The sequence below is a fragment of the Chiloscyllium punctatum genome, chromosome 26 (genome assembly GCF_047496795.1).
Source record: "Chiloscyllium punctatum isolate Juve2018m chromosome 26, sChiPun1.3, whole genome shotgun sequence".
Lineage (NCBI taxonomy): Eukaryota > Metazoa > Chordata > Chondrichthyes > Orectolobiformes > Hemiscylliidae > Chiloscyllium > Chiloscyllium punctatum.
Window position 1 is genome coordinate 55,415,983 of NC_092764.1, and position 17,646 is coordinate 55,433,628.

Genomic DNA, 17,646 nt, shown 5'->3' on the forward strand with positions numbered 1-17,646 from the left:
AGATTATTTTGAAAAATTGTTTGGGAACCAGAGAATTAGGAAAACTATATAAATCCCATTTATTGTTGTAGTAAAGACCTGCTGCGGAGTTGAAGTCCCAACTTTCCTACAAAGGCAGGGACGGTGCAAACTAAATCAAAGGGTTAATGCACATCAGGACTCGCTTCCCTTCACCAGTCAGTGGAGAACTCAAGGACCAAAGTGTTTTGCTGATCATACTCTGGGCTTTTGTATACAGCATCCATGTTCTAAAATATCCTGGAAAGTTCCCTTTATATGTTCGGAACTCCAGGACATTTAAAGCAATATTACTAGTTGGTGAGATTATCACAGTGCGGGTTCACCATCATGCCACAAATGCCTGCAATTATTTACATCAAATTACACAAAACGGTTGTTTTCACCTCAGTAACCTGAGCTGCCGCTGGCCGCTGTTCGCTCTTTCCTGTTCCATAACTCAGCACCAGTTCCGTAATCCACGGTTGTCCGATGTGCGATCCCATATCGAAGTGCCCGATGAGAGACGGGGAGACTGACAGTTTACATATCGCCCGTAACGGACCCAGGTCCCCCGGGCGTCGCTTAGCACCACCAGGCCCCAAACTACTTACACACATGCGCAGAGCGCCTCGTCAAGTCGCATGTGCGCAGACGCGGGCTTGGTCTGAAGTCATGTTTCTAAAGACTTAGTAACAGAGTCACAGTGTCACACAACATGGAAACAGACTCTTCAGGCCAAAGTGCCCATGCAGGACAGGTTTCCTAAACTGAACTAGTCCCATTTGCCTGCAATTGGCTCATATGCTAAACCTTGACTATCCACGTACTTGTCCGGATGTCTTTTAAATGTTGTAATTATACCAACCTTATTTAGCTTGTTCTGGTTTTAGACTTACCTACCCTAGAGAAACGACCTTGGTTATTTACCTTATGAATGCTCCTCATGATTTCATAAACCTCCATAAGGTCACTCCTATTGGTTCCCACACTCCAGGGAAAAATGTCCCAGCTCATCCAGCCTTTCCTTTTAACTTAAACCCGCCAGTCTGGGTAATATTCTTGTACATCTTTTTGCACCCTTTCCAGTTTAATAATATCCTTCATATAGCAGGGTGACCAGAATTGTGCACAGTACTCCAAAAGTGGCCTTAGCAATGTATTGTACAGCCATAAAATGATGCCCAACTCCTGTACTCAATACTCTGACTGATGAAGGCAAGTGTGCCAAATGCCTTCACCACTTTGTCTACCTGTGATGCCACTTTCAAGGAACTCTGCCCCTACACTCCTTGGTCCTCCATTCAACAACACTCCCCTAGACCCTACCATTAACATTGTAAGTCCTGCCCTGGTTTGTCTTACCAAAATGCATTACCTTGCATTTATCTGAATTAAGACCATAAGACCATAAGACATAGGAGTGGAAGTAAGGCCATTCGGCCCATCGAGTCCACTCCACCATTCAATCATGGCTGATGCGCATTTCAGCTCCACTTACCAGCGTTCTCCCCGTAGCCCTTAATTCCTCGAGACAACAAGAATCTATCAATCTCGGCCTTGAAGACATTTAGCGTCCCGGCTTCCACTGCACTCCGTGGCAATGAATTCCACAGGCCCACCACTCTCTGGCTGAAGAAATGTCTCCTCATTTCTGTTCTGAAATGACCCCCTCTAATTCTAAGGCTGTGTCCACGGGTCCTAGTCTCCTCGTCTAACGGAAACAATTTCCTAGCATCCACCTTTTCCAAGCCATGTATTATTTTGTACGTCTCTATTAAGTCTCCCCTTAATCTTCTAAACTCCAACGAATACAATCCCAGTATCCTCAGCCATTCCTCATATGCTAGACCTGTCATTCCAGGGATCATCCGTGTGAATCTCCGCTGGACACGTTCCAGTGCTGGTATGTCCTTCCTGAGGTGTGGGGACCAAAACTGGACACAGTACTCCAAATGGGGCCTAACCAGAGCTTTATAAAGTCTTAGTAGTACATCTCTGCTTTTATATTCCAACCCTCTTGAGATAAGAGACAACATTGCATTCGCTTTCTTAATCACAGACTCAACCTGCATGTTTACCTTTAGAGAATCCTCGACTAGCACTCCCAGATCCCTTTGTGCTTTGGCTTTATTAATTTTCTCACCATTTAGAAAGTAGTCCATGCTTTTATTCTTTTTGCCAAAGTGCAAGACCTCGCACTTGCTCACATTAAATTCCATCAGCCATTTCCTGGACCACTCTCCCAACCTGTCTAGATCCTTCTGTCGCCTCCCCACTTCCTCAGTACTACCTGCCTGTCCACCTGACTTCGTATCATTGGCAAACTTCGCTAGAATGCCCCCGGTTCCCTCATCCAAATCATTAATATATAATGTGAACAGCTGTGGCCCCAGCACCGAACCCTGCGGGACACCGCTCGTCACCGGCTGCCATTCTGAAAAAGAACCTTTTATCCCAACTCTCTGCCTTCTGTTAGACAGCCAATCCTCAATCCATCCCAGCAGCTCACCTCGAACACCATGGGCCCTCACCTTGCTCAGCAGCCTCCCGTGTGGCACCTTATCAAAGGCCTTTTGAAAGTCTAGATAGACCACATCCACTGGGTTTCCCTGGTCTAACCTACTTGTTACCTCTTCAAAAAATTCCAACAGGTTTGTCAGGCATGACCTCCCTTTACTAAATCCATGTTGACTTGTTCTAATCAGACTCTGCTCTTCCAAGAATTTAGAAACCTCATCCTTAATGATGGATTCTAGAATTTTACCAACAACCGAGGTTAAGCTGATTGGCCTATAATTTTCCTTCTTTTGCCTTGATCCTTTCTTGAACAAGGGGGTTACAACAGCCATCTTCCAATCATCCGGGACATTTCCCTGACTCCAGTGACTCTTGAAAGATCTCAACCAATGCCTCTGCTATTTCCTCAGCCACCTCTCTCAGAACTCTAGGGTGTGTCCCATCGGGGCCAGGAGATTTATCAATTTTAAGACTTTTTAACTTTTCTAGCACTATCTCTTTCATAATGGCAACCATACTCAACTCAGCCCCGTGACACCCTTTAATTTTTGGGATATTACTCATGTCTTCCACTGTGAAAACTGACGCAAAGTACTTGTTAAGTTCTCCTGCTATTTCCTTATCTCCCATCACTAGGCTTCCTGCATCAGTTTGAAGTGGCCCAATGTCTACTTTTGCCTGTCGTTTGTTTCTTATGTACTGAAAGAAACTTTTACTATTATTTCTAATATTACTGGCTAGCCTACCTTCATATTTGATCCCCTCATTTCTTATTACACTCTTTGTTATCTTCTGCTTGCTTTTGTATCCTTCCCAATCTTCTGATTTCCCACTGTTCTTAGCCACTTTATAGGATCTCTCTTTTTCTTTAATACATTTCCTGACTTCCTTTGTCAGCCAAGGTTGTCTAATCCCTCCCCGGTTAATCTTTCTTTTCTTGGGAATGAACCTCTGTACAGTGTCCTCAATTATACCTACAAACTCCTGCCATTTTTGCTCTACTGTCTTCCCGGTTAGCCTCTGCTTCCAGTCTATTTTAGTCAGTTCCTCTCTCATGCCCTCATAATTACCTTTATTCAACTGTAACACCATTACATCCGATTTTGCCTTCTCCCTTTCAAACTCCAGACTGAACTCTACCATATTATGGTCGCTACTTCCTAAGGGTTCCCTTACTTTAAGATCTTTTATAGAGTCTGGTTAATTGCAAAGCACTAGGTCCAGAATAGCCTGGTCTCTTGTGGGCTCCATGACAAGCTGTTAAACTCCATTTGTCATTCCTTGGCCTACTGGTCCAATTGATCAAGATTGCATTGTACTCTTAAAAAACCTGATTCACTGTACACTGTTCAATGAATTTTGGTGTCATCCGCAAACTTATTAGCTATACCTTCAATATTACCATCCAAATTGTTATATAAATAACAAACAACAGTGGACCCAGCACCGATTCTTGTGGCACACCACAGGTCAGAGGCTGTTTCAATTTAGGCAATACAGTACTGTGGGACAATGACTTCCTGGAACTCAGTAAGGCAAAAGCCATCCAGTTTGCTTTTGCCCAAACTCTATTTCACTGCTCTTCCTGTCCTGAGTTAATATTATTCCGCTCTGAGTTGAACTAAAACTCCATATCTTCACCATGATCATAGGTGAAGTCCTTCAGTCCAGTAGAAGATAAGCAATTGATATGGAATATATAATTAGTTTCAGAGATTTGCCAGAGTAGTGTGACCAATTTTTAAATCCAAAAGATATTTATTTTAAATTTGGGGTAAAAGAAATGGGTGGATTTTATTCTTCTTGCGTGTAAGGTCTTCACAACAGTTATTTGTCAAAAGTGTGATAAAGTCTTCATTAAATATTAATCTGTCTTTTCTCTTTACAGATAACACATTCTAGCATTTCCTGTTTTTATTCCAGTCTTCATTAACGTTGTAGCTTTAAACGTACTTGTACAAGAATAGTCAAAGGCTAAGTAGCATGCTTCACACTCTGATCAGAAAAGATAACTATACTTGAGACCATTTCATCAATTCACTGTTGGTAACAACCGTTGTAAATTGAATAGAAGCAATGCAGAGTAAGGTTTGAGGGTTGAAATGAATGCAAGCTTCACTTCTAAATCTGTCCTAGTTTTACTTTTGCCAACATAACTGATGACAAGCAACATTTTCTAATCTATGGTTCTAGTTGTGTTGCTCCACATTGGTGAGTGCACAGAACATATCTCAGGGTATTATATTGCAAAGGAACAGTATTTTCCCAGTCTCCTCAGCCCTGACCAAAACTCTTTCCCTAACCAACACCGCTAAAAACAGATTCCTGGATGTTCATTGATTTTGAGATATTTCCACAAATAAATGTACACATGCAATGAGATCAGGGATAGCACATTTAAAGGAATGGTTTTAAAAGCTTTGGAAAATCCCAAAGCCAGACAAGACTCACCCGTTATACTTTGTCTTTAAAACAAATCTTTACTATAATAAAATAATCAATCCTGGGAATGGGAGGGGTTTTTGGAAATCATTTATTTGCTCCAGTCAGAGTTGTTTCAATGCCAACCAAAAACAAAATATATTATTATTTGGTATGGTTAGTAAGTTTGCAGTTGACACCAAAATTGGAGGTGTAGTGGACAGTGAAAAAGGTTACCTCAGAGTACAATGGGAATCTTGATCAGATGAGCCATTGGCTGACGAGTGGCAGATGAAGTTTATTTTAGATAAATGTGAGATGTTGCATTTTGGAAAGGCAAATCTGGGTAGGACTTACTTGGTGGTAAAGTCCTGGGGAGTGTTGCTGAACAAAGCGACCTTGGAGTGGAGATTCATTGTTCCTTGAAAGTGGAGTCGCAGGTAGATAGGATAGTGAAGAAGACATTTGGTATGCTTATCTTTATTGGTCAGTGCATTGAGTATAGGAGTTGGGAGGTCATGTTACGGCAGTACAGGACACAATTGGAATACTGCATGCAATTTGGTCTCCCTGATGTAGAAAAGATGTTGTGAAACTTGAAAGAGTTCAGAAAAGATTTACAAGGATGTTGCCAGGGTTGGAGGTTATGAGCTATAGGGAGAGGCTGAACAGGCTGAGGCTATTTTCCCTGCAGTGTCAGAAACTGAGGGGTGACCTTATAAAGGCTTATAAAATCATGAGGGGCATGGATAAGGTAAATAGACAAGGTCTTTCCCAGGAATGGGGGAGTCCAAAACTAGAGGGCATAGGTTTAAAGTGAGAGGAGAAAGATTTAAAGGACACCTAAGGGGCAAATTTTTCACGCACAGAGTGGTGTGTGTATGCAATGAGCTGCCAGAGGAAATGGTGGAGGCTGGTACAATTGCAACATTTAAAAGGCATCTGGATGAGTACAGTATTCCTTACTGTATATCTCTATGACTCATGTGTGCCTGGGGGGCCTCTGTTATGATTTAGAGATCTGGACTGGTTAAGGTTGCACCAGCTATACATTTGATCCAGTCGCAGGCTTGAACAAAAGGTCAAACAAGGCTGTCATCACACCAATCCTTTTCTTCAGTATTCTCATTGTAATACTATACTTCATATCTGACAAATTATCAATAGATTTGGTGAGAATCTACAGAACAATCGGAAATTCTGTCAACCTGTGCTGTCTTCAATCAAAAACCAAAATCATGTAAAATTAGGCCAGTCATTGACCCCCAGTATCCAAATGATGCTGGTCTATGGCCATACTAGTTTGAAAATGCCCAACCTTGTCTGATCTTGGAAGTTAAGCAGACTTTGGCCTGGTTAATACTTGGATGGGATTCTGCCCAGGAATACCAGGTCCAGATGATGTGTGTGCTCACTCAGAAACTGAAGTCTCGATCATTGTTTACTCACTCTCTGAATCATGTGAGTAAATAGGGCTTTCACTAAACACCTGGAATCTCAGGTTCTTTCAAACCAATTCCACTAGTACAACACTTCCCACATCAATTAAGATAAATGACAAGATCTGGAAAATGTGAACTATTTTCTGTATCACAAGAGCCTCCTCCTGATGAAAGTGAATTGGACAACAAATTTTATTTTAATTCATTTATATAAATATCTATCAATTCATTATTTATTAAATTAAATTAACTGTTAAATATTTATTTTAATAAATTTATTTTGCATCCAATCTGCCTGTTCAGCATTTGGCCAACTGAGGTAAAGAATATTTGAGGATCAGGATCTGAACAGGATCTCAAACCCAAGTCTCAGGTCATGGTTAAATGGGCAACATTAATCCTCATATTTGGACAATCTACAGCTGTTACTTAAAAAACACTGGAGATGTACCAACAGCAGTTCTTTCATAAGATCCTCCAGATCTGTTGACAAGAAAGTTGGTGCATCAGCATTGTCTTTTCCCAAGCTAACATGATCCCTTTCAAGGTGCTGATTGCTTAAAATCAGCTCTGCTTGTTTGAACATGTGGCTCATATGTTTGATACCAGACTCTCAAATCAGTTCTGCTTGGAGCTCGGTCGTGGCGGGAGACACCCATCAAGAGAATGAATTGGGGATGTCCTCAAAGCATCCCTGAAGAAGCCAAATATTCCCACTGACTCATTGAAGTACTTAGGTTGTGAATAACTAAAATACATATAAAGAGACATTGTTGGGAACATACAGAGATAAGATGGATGAGGGGAGGGCACACTCGCCAAGAAGGACTGACTAGTTCTGTCTGGTATGCAAATTATCTAATCTCAGCCTTGACTAAGGGAAGGGTCCTAGGAACGTCCATACCAAAGCTAATGAGAAACAGTTAACATCATTTGCCAAGCTATAACAACAACATGACTAAAGAGCTGAATTCAAAAGGTGAGGTGAGAATGACCGCTCTTGGCACCAAGGTAGCAGTTGACTCAGTGCCACAAGGATCGGTGCTGAGTCCACTACTTTTCATCATTTATATAAATGACTTGGATGTGAGCATAAGAGGTACAGATAGTAAGTTTGGAGGTGTAGTGGACAGCGAAGAAGGTTACCTCAGATTATAACAGGATCTTGATCAGATGGGCCAATGGGCTGAGAAGTGGCAGATGGAGTTTAATTTAGATAAATGTCAGGTGCTGCATTTTGGGAAAGCGAATCTTAGCAGGACTTATACACTTAATGGTAAGATCCTAGGGAGTATTGCTGAACAAAAAGACCTTGGAGTGCAGGTTCATAGCTCCTTGAAAGTGGAGTCACAGGTAGATAGGATAGTGAAGAAGGCCTTTGGTATGCTTTCCTTTATTAGTCAGAGTATTGAGTACAGGTGTTAGGAAGTCATGTCGTGGCTGTACAGGACATTGGTTAGGCCACTGTTGGAATTCTGGTCTGCTTCCTATCGGAAAGCTGTTATGAAACTTGAAAGGGTTCAGAAAAGATTTACAAGGATGTTGCCAGGGTTGGAGGATTTGAGCTTTAGGAAGAAGATGAATAGGCTAGGACTGTTTTCCCTGGAGCGTCAGAGGCTGGGGGGTGACAATTTAGAGGTTTATAAAATTGTGAGGGGCATGGATACAATAAATAGACAAAATCTTTTCCCTGGGGTGGGGGCGTCCAGAACTAGAGGGAATAGGTTTAGGCTGAGAGAGTAAAGATATAAAAGAGACCTAGGAGGCAACGTTTTCACGCAGAGGGTGGTACATGTATGGAATGAGCTGCTAGAGGAAGTGGTGGAGGCTAGTACAATTGCAACATTTAAAAGGCATCTGGATGGGTATTTGAATAGGAAGGGTTGGGAGGGATATGGGCCAGGTGCTGGCAGGTGGGACTAGATTGGGTTGGGATATCTGGTCTGCATGGATGAGTTGGACTGAAGGGTCTGTTTCCGTGTTGTACATCTCTATGCTTCTTTGACTCTATGACTCTATAGCATCAAGGAACCCAAGCAAAACTGATCAATGGAAAGTGAGGGAAAATGCTCTGCTGGTCAAAGTCATGAGGGTACTAAACAAAGTGCTTATGATTAAGATAATAATCTCAGCCCCACGATGTTGCTCTGCAGGCTTCTCGGGATAGTGCCTTATATCCGCCCACCATTAGATTGGAGGGAGAATGTTCACTGATCAGCACACAATGTTCAGCAGCATTTACAACTCCTCAGGCACCTAAATTGTCCATGCCCACAAGAGCTCGTTAACATTCAGGCCAAGGCTATGAATTTATGAAATAGGAACTGAAGTACACTATTTGGATCTGTGAGCCTGGTCACCATTCGATAAGATCATATTGATCTGTTTGCCTTTCAAATTCCACATGCCCATCAAGCCTAGATTTCCTTACCTAAGAAGTATCTATCCACCTCGGTCTTAAAATATTCAACAAACTTGCTTCTAACATCTTCTGAAACACAACATTCCAAAGCTGCACAATACTCAGAAAAAATATATCCTGGTCTCTGTCCTGAATGGGCAACCCCTACTTTTAAACAATGCCCCCTGGTTCTGGACTGCTCCATAACAGGAAACATCCTTTTGACATACACCTTGTCAAGACCATTCAGTCTCTTATATACTGCAATCAAGTCACGAGTAGCCCTTCTAAACTCCGGTGGAAAAAAAAACTCAACCTGTCCAACCCGTCTTCATAAGACAACCTGTTCATTCCAGATCTGCTAACACTCTGAACAACCTCCAATACTCTTAGGACATTCTTTTAAGTAAAGGAACTAAAACTGCACACAAATGTGGTCACAACAATGCCCTGTCTCACTGAAGCTTAACATCCATACTTTTATGTACTAATCTTCTCATCATTCCATTAGTCTTCTTGATTACATGGTATACTCACAGAGAATATAGAACATAGAGTAATACAATACAGTACAGGCCCTTCGGCCCTTGATGTTGTGCCGACCTTTTATTCTACTTTAAGATCAAACTATCCTACATACCCTTCATTTTACTCTCATCTGTGTGCCTAATCAAGAGTCGCTTAAATGTCCCTAATGTATCTGACTCTAGATCAGTGTTCAACACTTTCCCTCCTATCTTAGTGCTGTTCATGAATTTAGTTAACAGTCTTCATTGCCCTCATCTTTGAGTAATTGTAATAAATTGAGGTGCCAACGCAGACCCCTGCATGATTCCACTTGTCACATGCAGCCAGAAAGGATCCATTCATGTATGCTCTCTGTTTTCTGTTAGCTAATCTGTTATCCATATTATGTTATGCTGACACATGAGCTTTTATTTTCCTCAACAGCTTTTGCACATGGCTCAGGTAATTCAGAGACTATCTGAGGTATAGTGTTTTAAATTTAGTGTCTAATTCCTCATACTGTCTATGCAGAACTTATTTATTGTTCTCCCGAGGAAATTAGAACCTACCATAAGAAATGAATCCTCCCCCCTCACTGCAAGTTCCTTTCCAGACAATGGCAGTAGGCAAGCAAAACACAGTAATCTGGACTCCTACTCCTTACTGCAGAGAATGGTGTCAATTCTCTCACTTATACGATCACCTATTATGACGACTACAATTCCTTGTTGCTCTCCCCATTTAACTGGCTCCCCATAACACAGTATCCTGGTCAGATTGTATATGCACCCTACAGCTCCCACCCTCATCCACGCAGAATGACAGAACCTCAAATCTATTGACCAATTGAAGAAGCTGGTGCAGGAAGTCCCTGTGTTATAAACGCCCGAACTTACGAACCAAACTCAATGAAACCTATTATCCAAGTTACACACCTATAGTTTGTACTAACAAACGAGCGGACTACAGTGTGTGTACATACTGTGCGCGACACTCAAAACGCTGCACATTTTCAGCGGGTCATCAGCCCGCCATCGTTGGCACGCTGTCGTCGCCATTTTAAGTCGTGTGTTTTCCCTCATAATCACGGCTTCAAATGTAAATATGATATAAGCAGTGATGCATCGAAGAAAAGGAAAATGATCATGATCAAAAGGTGGCACGGTGGCACGGTGGCACAGTGGTTAGCACTGCTGCCTCACAGCGCCAGAGACCCGGGTTCAATTCCCGCCTCAGGCGACTGACTGTGTGGAGTTTGCACGTTCTCCCGGTGTCTGCATGGGTTTCCTCCGGGTGCTCCGGTTTCCTCCCACAGTCCAAAGATGTGCAGGTCAGGTGAATTGGCCATGCTAAATTGCCCGTAGTGTTAGGTAAGGGGTAAATATAGGGATATGGGTGGGTGGCGGGTCGGTGTGGACTTGTTGGGCCGAAGGGCCTGTTTCCACACTGTAATGTAATCTAATCTAAAGAAAATGGAAATAATAAAGCAATCAGAGAGAGGTGAGGCGCCAACAAACATTGGAAAAGCATTAGGCTACAGTCGGTCAATGATTGGGACAATTATAAAGGACAAGGGGAGAGTAATGGAGCATGGAAAAGCGACAATTATCACTGAGCAATGCAGTGGTTTAATTATTGAAATGGAAAGGGTATTGGTAATTTGGTTAGAGAGGATCAAAATCAGCATAATATTCCTATTAGCCTTGGCTTAGTGCAAGGAAAGGCTCGAAGCCTTTTCAGTGATTTAAAAGCTATACATACAGCAAGTGAAGGTGCTTGTGAGGAAGAGTTTGTGAGTAGGGGTTGGTTCAACCGTTTCAAAGGAAGGGTAAATTTACACAATATTAAAGTGCAAGGTGAAGCAGCGAGTGCCAATGTGAGTGCTGCGAAAGAGTTTCCTGAAATATTTAATAAAGTTATTGAGGAGGGAGGTTATGTGCCTGAGCAAATATTTAATGTAGACGAGACTGGCTTATTTTGGAAAAGTATGCCTGAAAGGACATACATTTCAAAAGAGGAAAAAACTGCTCCCAGGCATAAGGCATCCAAGGATAGGCTAACATTACTGCCTGGTGATGACACATCCAGAGATTGCAAGCTTAAGTCTATACTTGTGTATCGCTCCCTAAATCTGAGGGCACTTAAGCCAATCATCAAGGCATCTCTTTGGAAGGCAAACACAAATGGTTGGATAACAAAAGTTCTCTTTGAAGATTGGTTCCTGAACTTTTTTTTTGTTCCTGCTGCTGAATGTTATTACTTGGCCAAGCAGATTTCTTTTTAAAATTATCCTTGTGCTCGACAATGCCCCTGGACATCCAAACACTTCAGATGACCTTCACCCCCAATGTAAAGGCCATCTTTTTACTGCCCAACACCACATCACTACTTCAGCCAATGGATCAGAGAATCATAGCCTCCTTTAAGGCTTACTATTTACGTCAGACCTTCTCACAAGCAGTCAGGGCTACCCAAGATGATGCAATGACCTTAAAGGAGTTCTGGAGGAAATATAACATCTATGATGGCATCAAAACATTGCAGGTTCATGGGAGGAAGTGAAGAATACCAACACAAAAGGAGTCAGGAAAAAACTGTGCCCCCAATTCGCATATGGTTTTGCAGAGTTTTGAGGTGAGGACATTGCTGAAGCCAGGCAAGCTATGGTTGATATTGGTAACAAGCAACTGCAGTTAAACATCAGTGAAGATGATGACTTAGACTTGCTTGAATCCCAAGCTGAAGAACTGACCAGTGAGGACCTTATGGAGCTGGAGCAGCAGATGATAGCATTTGAGGAAGAACGCCTGGACCTGGAAACTCCAGAACCCAAGAAACTTTTGATGAATAAGTTAACTGAAGCCTTTCATCTCATTGAAGCAGGGATGGCAAAGTTAGAGGAGCAAGATCTAAATGCAGAGAGATTCACCAAAGTTTACCGGATAGTTATCGACGGCCTCAGCTGCTACAAGACCATTTGTAATAAGAAAAAGGAAAGCTCTGTTCAAGCCACTTTAAGAAATTGACTTCAACACCAGGCCCATCCTCTCCAACACCACGCCCGTCATCCAATTAATAAAGTCATCTTAATTGTTAATTATCATATCTTTTCTTTTCTATCAATTTTCTATCAGTTTAAGAAATGTTTCTTTAATGTTTTAGGTAAAACATTTGACTAATTGATACTAGATATGAACCATACATAACTATTCTGACTTACATGCAAATTCAACTTATGAACAGTCTTAAAAACAACTCGTTCATAGACTGAGTACTTCCTGTATTCCTGCTCTCTAAATCCTGTTACCTGCCTTACTCACAGTCATATCCTCTTGTTCCTGACCAAATCAAAAGTGGTCTGACTGCCTTCTCATGCAAAGAGTCCAGGTAACTTTCTCCCTCCCCAATATGTAGCAGTGTCTGTAATTCAGGCTTCAGCTCATACTAGCCCTAGATCACAATAGTATCCAGGAATTCCCACATGTTGCAACCTTGATTCATCGTCTGAAAAAGTGTAGATAAGATTTGACTGATTCCAATGTTATATATGTGTGCAGAAATTAATATGAAAAGTATAACTTAGATTAATGACATATGTATTTCATAATAATGGGATTAAGAATTGGAGAAAATAAAATTAAGCCATCTTTTCATTATGATGGTACATTTTTTTCTTAAGGGGGGAAGGTGTTATGAAATTGAAGGCATGTACTGTACCTTTAAGAGGTAGCTTATCAACAATGCCAATGTAACCTGAAATGATCTATAAAAAATATGAATAATATTATGCTTCTGACTACATTATGCATAAGGTTATCAATCTTTCTGTACTCAACAAACTTTGATAAATGGTCCTCTGCTATGATCCCGAAGGGGTACCACTGGTCACTTCCTTCTAAATCAAGTGCATATCATTTTGGCAGAATTTTGTCCTCCCAATATGTGTCCCAGTGGTGGGCCCAATAATAGACAGCACTATCATTCATGTCAGAAATGGCAGGCCAATTGCAATTACATGACTCGTGACCAATGGTGAAGTCACAAGGTCCAGCCAAATATGTGGTAAGAAGTTGTTAATGGATTCAGAGATGGATGATGGATTCAGAGGATTGAGCACACTTGCAGTAATTATAAGACAGCAGAATCGGTTTTGCACAGTGTTATTGGATTTCAGAATCTCTAGACTCAGCTGACTTATTACCCAGCACAGACAATACATGGCTCCATGCTTCAGCAATGCCTCCCTGCAGGTTCTCTTCCAGCCTGTCTGGTTACAGCAAGTGTTCTCATTCCCATCAAAAATATCAGGACAGACTCGGCAAGGTGGCGGCAATTCTGTAGAACTGCTGTGGACAGCTCTGCCTAACAGCCAAGGCATACTGGTGTTTTTTGGCCATCCCTGGCCAACCTATATGGTGTAATTATTAATTTAAAACCTTACAGAACACATATTTGTTAATATTTGGGAGTGGGAAGGATGCCAAAGGGAAAAGGAGCAAGCAAACAGCCGCAGGGAGGACACTCCCCTGGAACACCAGGAATACCAGAGAGAGCAGTAACAGCAGCCTCTCCTGAATCCCCCAGGGACCTGACAGACTCACAGGAATTGACTGCAGCAATGGAGAGACTTACCTTGAAAGTTGGGGCTGCGATTGAGGAGATCCGTGGGGAGATTTGTGCCCAGGTCCAACCTATCGCATCCATGCTGCAGAAGCATGAGCAGGAGATCCAGGGCCTCAGGGAGAGGCTGGAGGAGGTGGGGGGTCGAACTAAAGCCTCTCAGAAGCTGCGATGAAGTCCTCATCCAGTTGGATCCAGGTGCTGGAGCGAGAGGTGTGGGCCTTGCGAAACCATATCGACGATCTCGAAAATTGAGGTCAGAGGATAAATCTCTGAATTGTCGAGGTCCCTGAAGGTGAGGAAGGTGAGCAGCCAGTGAGCTTCTTTGAAAACTGGCTGCCGAAGTTTTTGGGCCTTCACATCGAGTCCAGCAGGCTACAGACTGAAAAGGTTTATCTGGTTACAGTGCACAGGTCAGGGCTAGTGCAGCGCCCCTGGCCAGTCCTGGTGCACTTCCACTCATATAAGGACAAGCAAAAAGTGATAGAAGCTTCCAGATCCCTGGGAAAAGATCCACAGGCACTGCTGTACAAGGGGTCAAAAATCATGTTTTTCCAGGATTTCTCTGCAGCTTTAATTCGAAAGAGGAAGTCCTTCAATGAAGTTAAAAAGAGGCTGAGGAACCTGGGCATCCAATACTCCATGAGATACCCCACAGTGCTCCATTTCAGCCACGAGGGCTCAATTTATACATTTGACTCGGCGGATAAAGCTAAAGACTTTGTAGACACTTTAAAAAGACGGATTGGCCTGAAGAATATGGTTAATATTTGTTCTCTTTTCTATCTTTCCCCATGTTTTCTCTTCCTTTTTTCTATATTCCTTTCTTTCTCCCTAATAATTTCTTTTTTGGCAAGGGGGAAAAAACCTTGGAATAAGTTGGTTTTTTTTTAATAACTGGATTTTCTGATGGGAAATTTTGTGAATGCTCTTTGTTGCCTCCCCCCTTTTGTTTTGTTTGTTCTGTTTCTCTTTTAGTCACAAGTCAGGGTGACATGAAGCCAGGGATGGGTGGAGTGCTCATCTGGACTTTTCTGCTAATTTAAGGATCATCTCCTTGTTTTTTTTTCTGGCCTAAGGCTGGAGCACAGTCTGGGTTTGAAGGAGCTGTGAAGGAGGGGATGGGTAGGGTGAGTGCCCCTTATGGGCAGGGGAAGAGTCTTCCATTCAAGGTTTTATAGTTGGTTTTATTTGTAGTTTTTTGGTAGTAATTGTTGTTTATAGTAATCATAGAGTAGTTTTTGTATATATAGTTCTTCAACTCTATTTACTTATGCTCACCGCTTTGTAAGCAAGGTTCTCCCTCCGAGGGGTTCAAGGGTCTCTGAAAGGGGATATGGCTAAGTGTCGTATTAAATGATGCACCTGGAATATTAAGGGAAGTCATTTGCCTGTTAAAAGGAAAGAAGTATTTTCTAGCCTTAAGAGGGAAAGGGTTGATATTGCTTTTTTGCAGGAAACCCATCTTGATGATGGGGAACACCTGAAATTACAACAGGGGAGTTATGACTGGGTATTCTTTTCATCCTTTACTATTAAAAGTAGGGGAGTGGTGGTACTTATTCAGAAAAATCTTCTGTTCACATTATTAGGGACGGTGAAGAATGAGCAGGGACGGTTTGTGATACTTAAAGCCCTGATACATGGGAGGAATATGGCATTTTAAATGTCTACTGTCCTCCGGCGCAATCCCTCAAATTTTTGATTAGTGCTTTCTCTAAGTTGAGTGCTTTTGGAACACAGCACATTATTATAGTGGGGGGGGGGGGGCGGGATTTTAATTGTCTTTTGGATCCGACAGTGGACAGGATGCCCCCAACTATTTCTTCGCAGGCCAACCAGGTGGTTGACTTATGCGAGGAGTTTGGGCTGGTGGATAGTTGGAGATGTCTTCACCCTACCGGCAGGGACTTCACGTTTTTTTCAAATCCATATAAATGTCACACAAGGATTGACCTCTTTCTGGCTCCCTTGGCCCTTCTGGATTTGATTATGGGTTGTAAAATTGGGAATGTAATTATCTCTGATCACGCGGTGGTATATTTGGAGGTTAAGGCCAAGAGTGAACAGCTCAGTTTGCGGCACTGGCGTTTGGACCCTTTTTCTCCTTAAGGATTTCAGATTTGTGAAATACTTTTTGAAGGAATTTCAGGAATTCTTGACTATCAACTCAGGTATGGCTAGTAGTCTGTCTATGCTATCGGAGACTGCTAAGGCCTTTGCTGGGGGTTTAGCTATTTCCTAATCGGCTAGCTGGAAACGACAGAAGGAGGAACAGCAGCATCAAGTTGAGACGTGGTTGAAAGCTGCCAAGGCAGCACATTTTGCACAGGGTTCGGTGACTAAACTACAGCGGATCACGGCCCTCCGGGCTGCCTTGAATTCAATACTGACACAAAATGCAAAGAAAGAACTTGCTTTTGCTAGACAAAGGCTGTTTGAATATGGAGATAGGCCAGGGAGGTATTTCGCGTACCTGACTAGGAAAAATCCTGCTCCCCAATCCATTACTGCAATCAGAGACAGCGCCGGGGGTCCTTACATACGATGCTAAAAAGATTAATGAGGCTTTTTGGAGCTTTTACTCTGAATTGTATCGGTCTGAAGGTTGCGAGGACTGGAGGGCTAAAATGGAGACCTTTTTTAAGAACCTGGACCTCCCAGGGGTAACCTTGGAACAGGCCTCTCTCCTTAATGCCTCCTTGACAGTTCAGGAAATACAGGAGGCAGCTAGGCAACTTCAGAGTGGGAAAGCACCTGGCCCTGATGGTCTTCCGGGTGAGTTTGTAAGGAGTTTATAGGGATTCTGTCAGGGCCGATGTTGGAGATGTACAATCACTCCTATATGCATGAATGCCTACCACCATCTTTGAGAGAAGCTAATACTTCCTTAATTCTTAAGAAGGGGAAGGTTCCTGAGGATTGTGCCTCATGCAGGCCCATCTCTATTAAATTCAGATTTCAAGATTTTGTCCAAGATCCTGGTGCTGAGATTGGAAAAGGCATTGCCCCACATTGTTAAAGAGGACCAGTCAGGCTTTATAAGGGGCTGTAGGTCCTCTAATAATATTAGAAGGTTGCTGAATATGGTCCAAGTTTGTCAGCAATGATTGATTCAGGGGTTAGTGATTTCCTTAGATGCAGAGAAAGCATTTGACTGGGTGAAATGGCCATATCTTTTTTATGTCTTAGAACAGTTTGGGTTGGGTGGGGTCTTTGCGAGGTGGGTGGAGGTTTTATATCGCCACCCTCTGGCCACGGTCATCACCAACAGGGTGAAGTCTGGGAATTTTAGGATTGGTAGGGTTAGTCGGCAAGGCTGTCCCCCTCTCACCATTGTTGTTTACGTTGGTGATAGAGCCGCAGGCAGAGGCCATTCGTTAGAACGTCCACATAACCGCTCCGGAAGTGGGATCGAGGGCTCACAAGATTACACTGTATGCAGATGATGTCCTTCTGTTTTTATCGAACCCGATGACCTCTGTACCCCATTTGATACAATGTATCAATTCATTTGGGGCTATTTCAGGAAATAAGATTAACTTTGCAAAATCGGAGACTATGTCTTTGGGGAACCTTAAAGGATGTGCCAGAAGTTTAAGGTGGCCCTAAGTTCCCTTTTAAATGGTCACGGGCAGGGTTCCAATACCTAGGCATTTTTATTATCCCCAAGTTTGACCTGTTATCTCGGACTAACTTTGCTCACTTGCTCGGCAATATTATGCAAGATTTCCAGAG

General features: G+C 42.5%; 1 protein-coding gene across 1 annotated transcript in view; it reads right to left on the reverse strand.

The window, feature by feature from the left end:
• acd (ACD shelterin complex subunit and telomerase recruitment factor) overlaps positions 1 to 612 on the reverse strand; it is a 35,863-nt gene extending 35,251 nt beyond the window's left edge. The window contains exon 1 of the mRNA XM_072547441.1: positions 405 to 612. Within this exon, the coding sequence (XP_072403542.1) occupies positions 405 to 503 (99 nt within the window). The 5' untranslated portion in view covers positions 504 to 612. The remainder of the gene's footprint in view (positions 1 to 404) is intronic.
• Between the last annotated feature and the right edge of the window lie 17,034 nt (positions 613 to 17,646).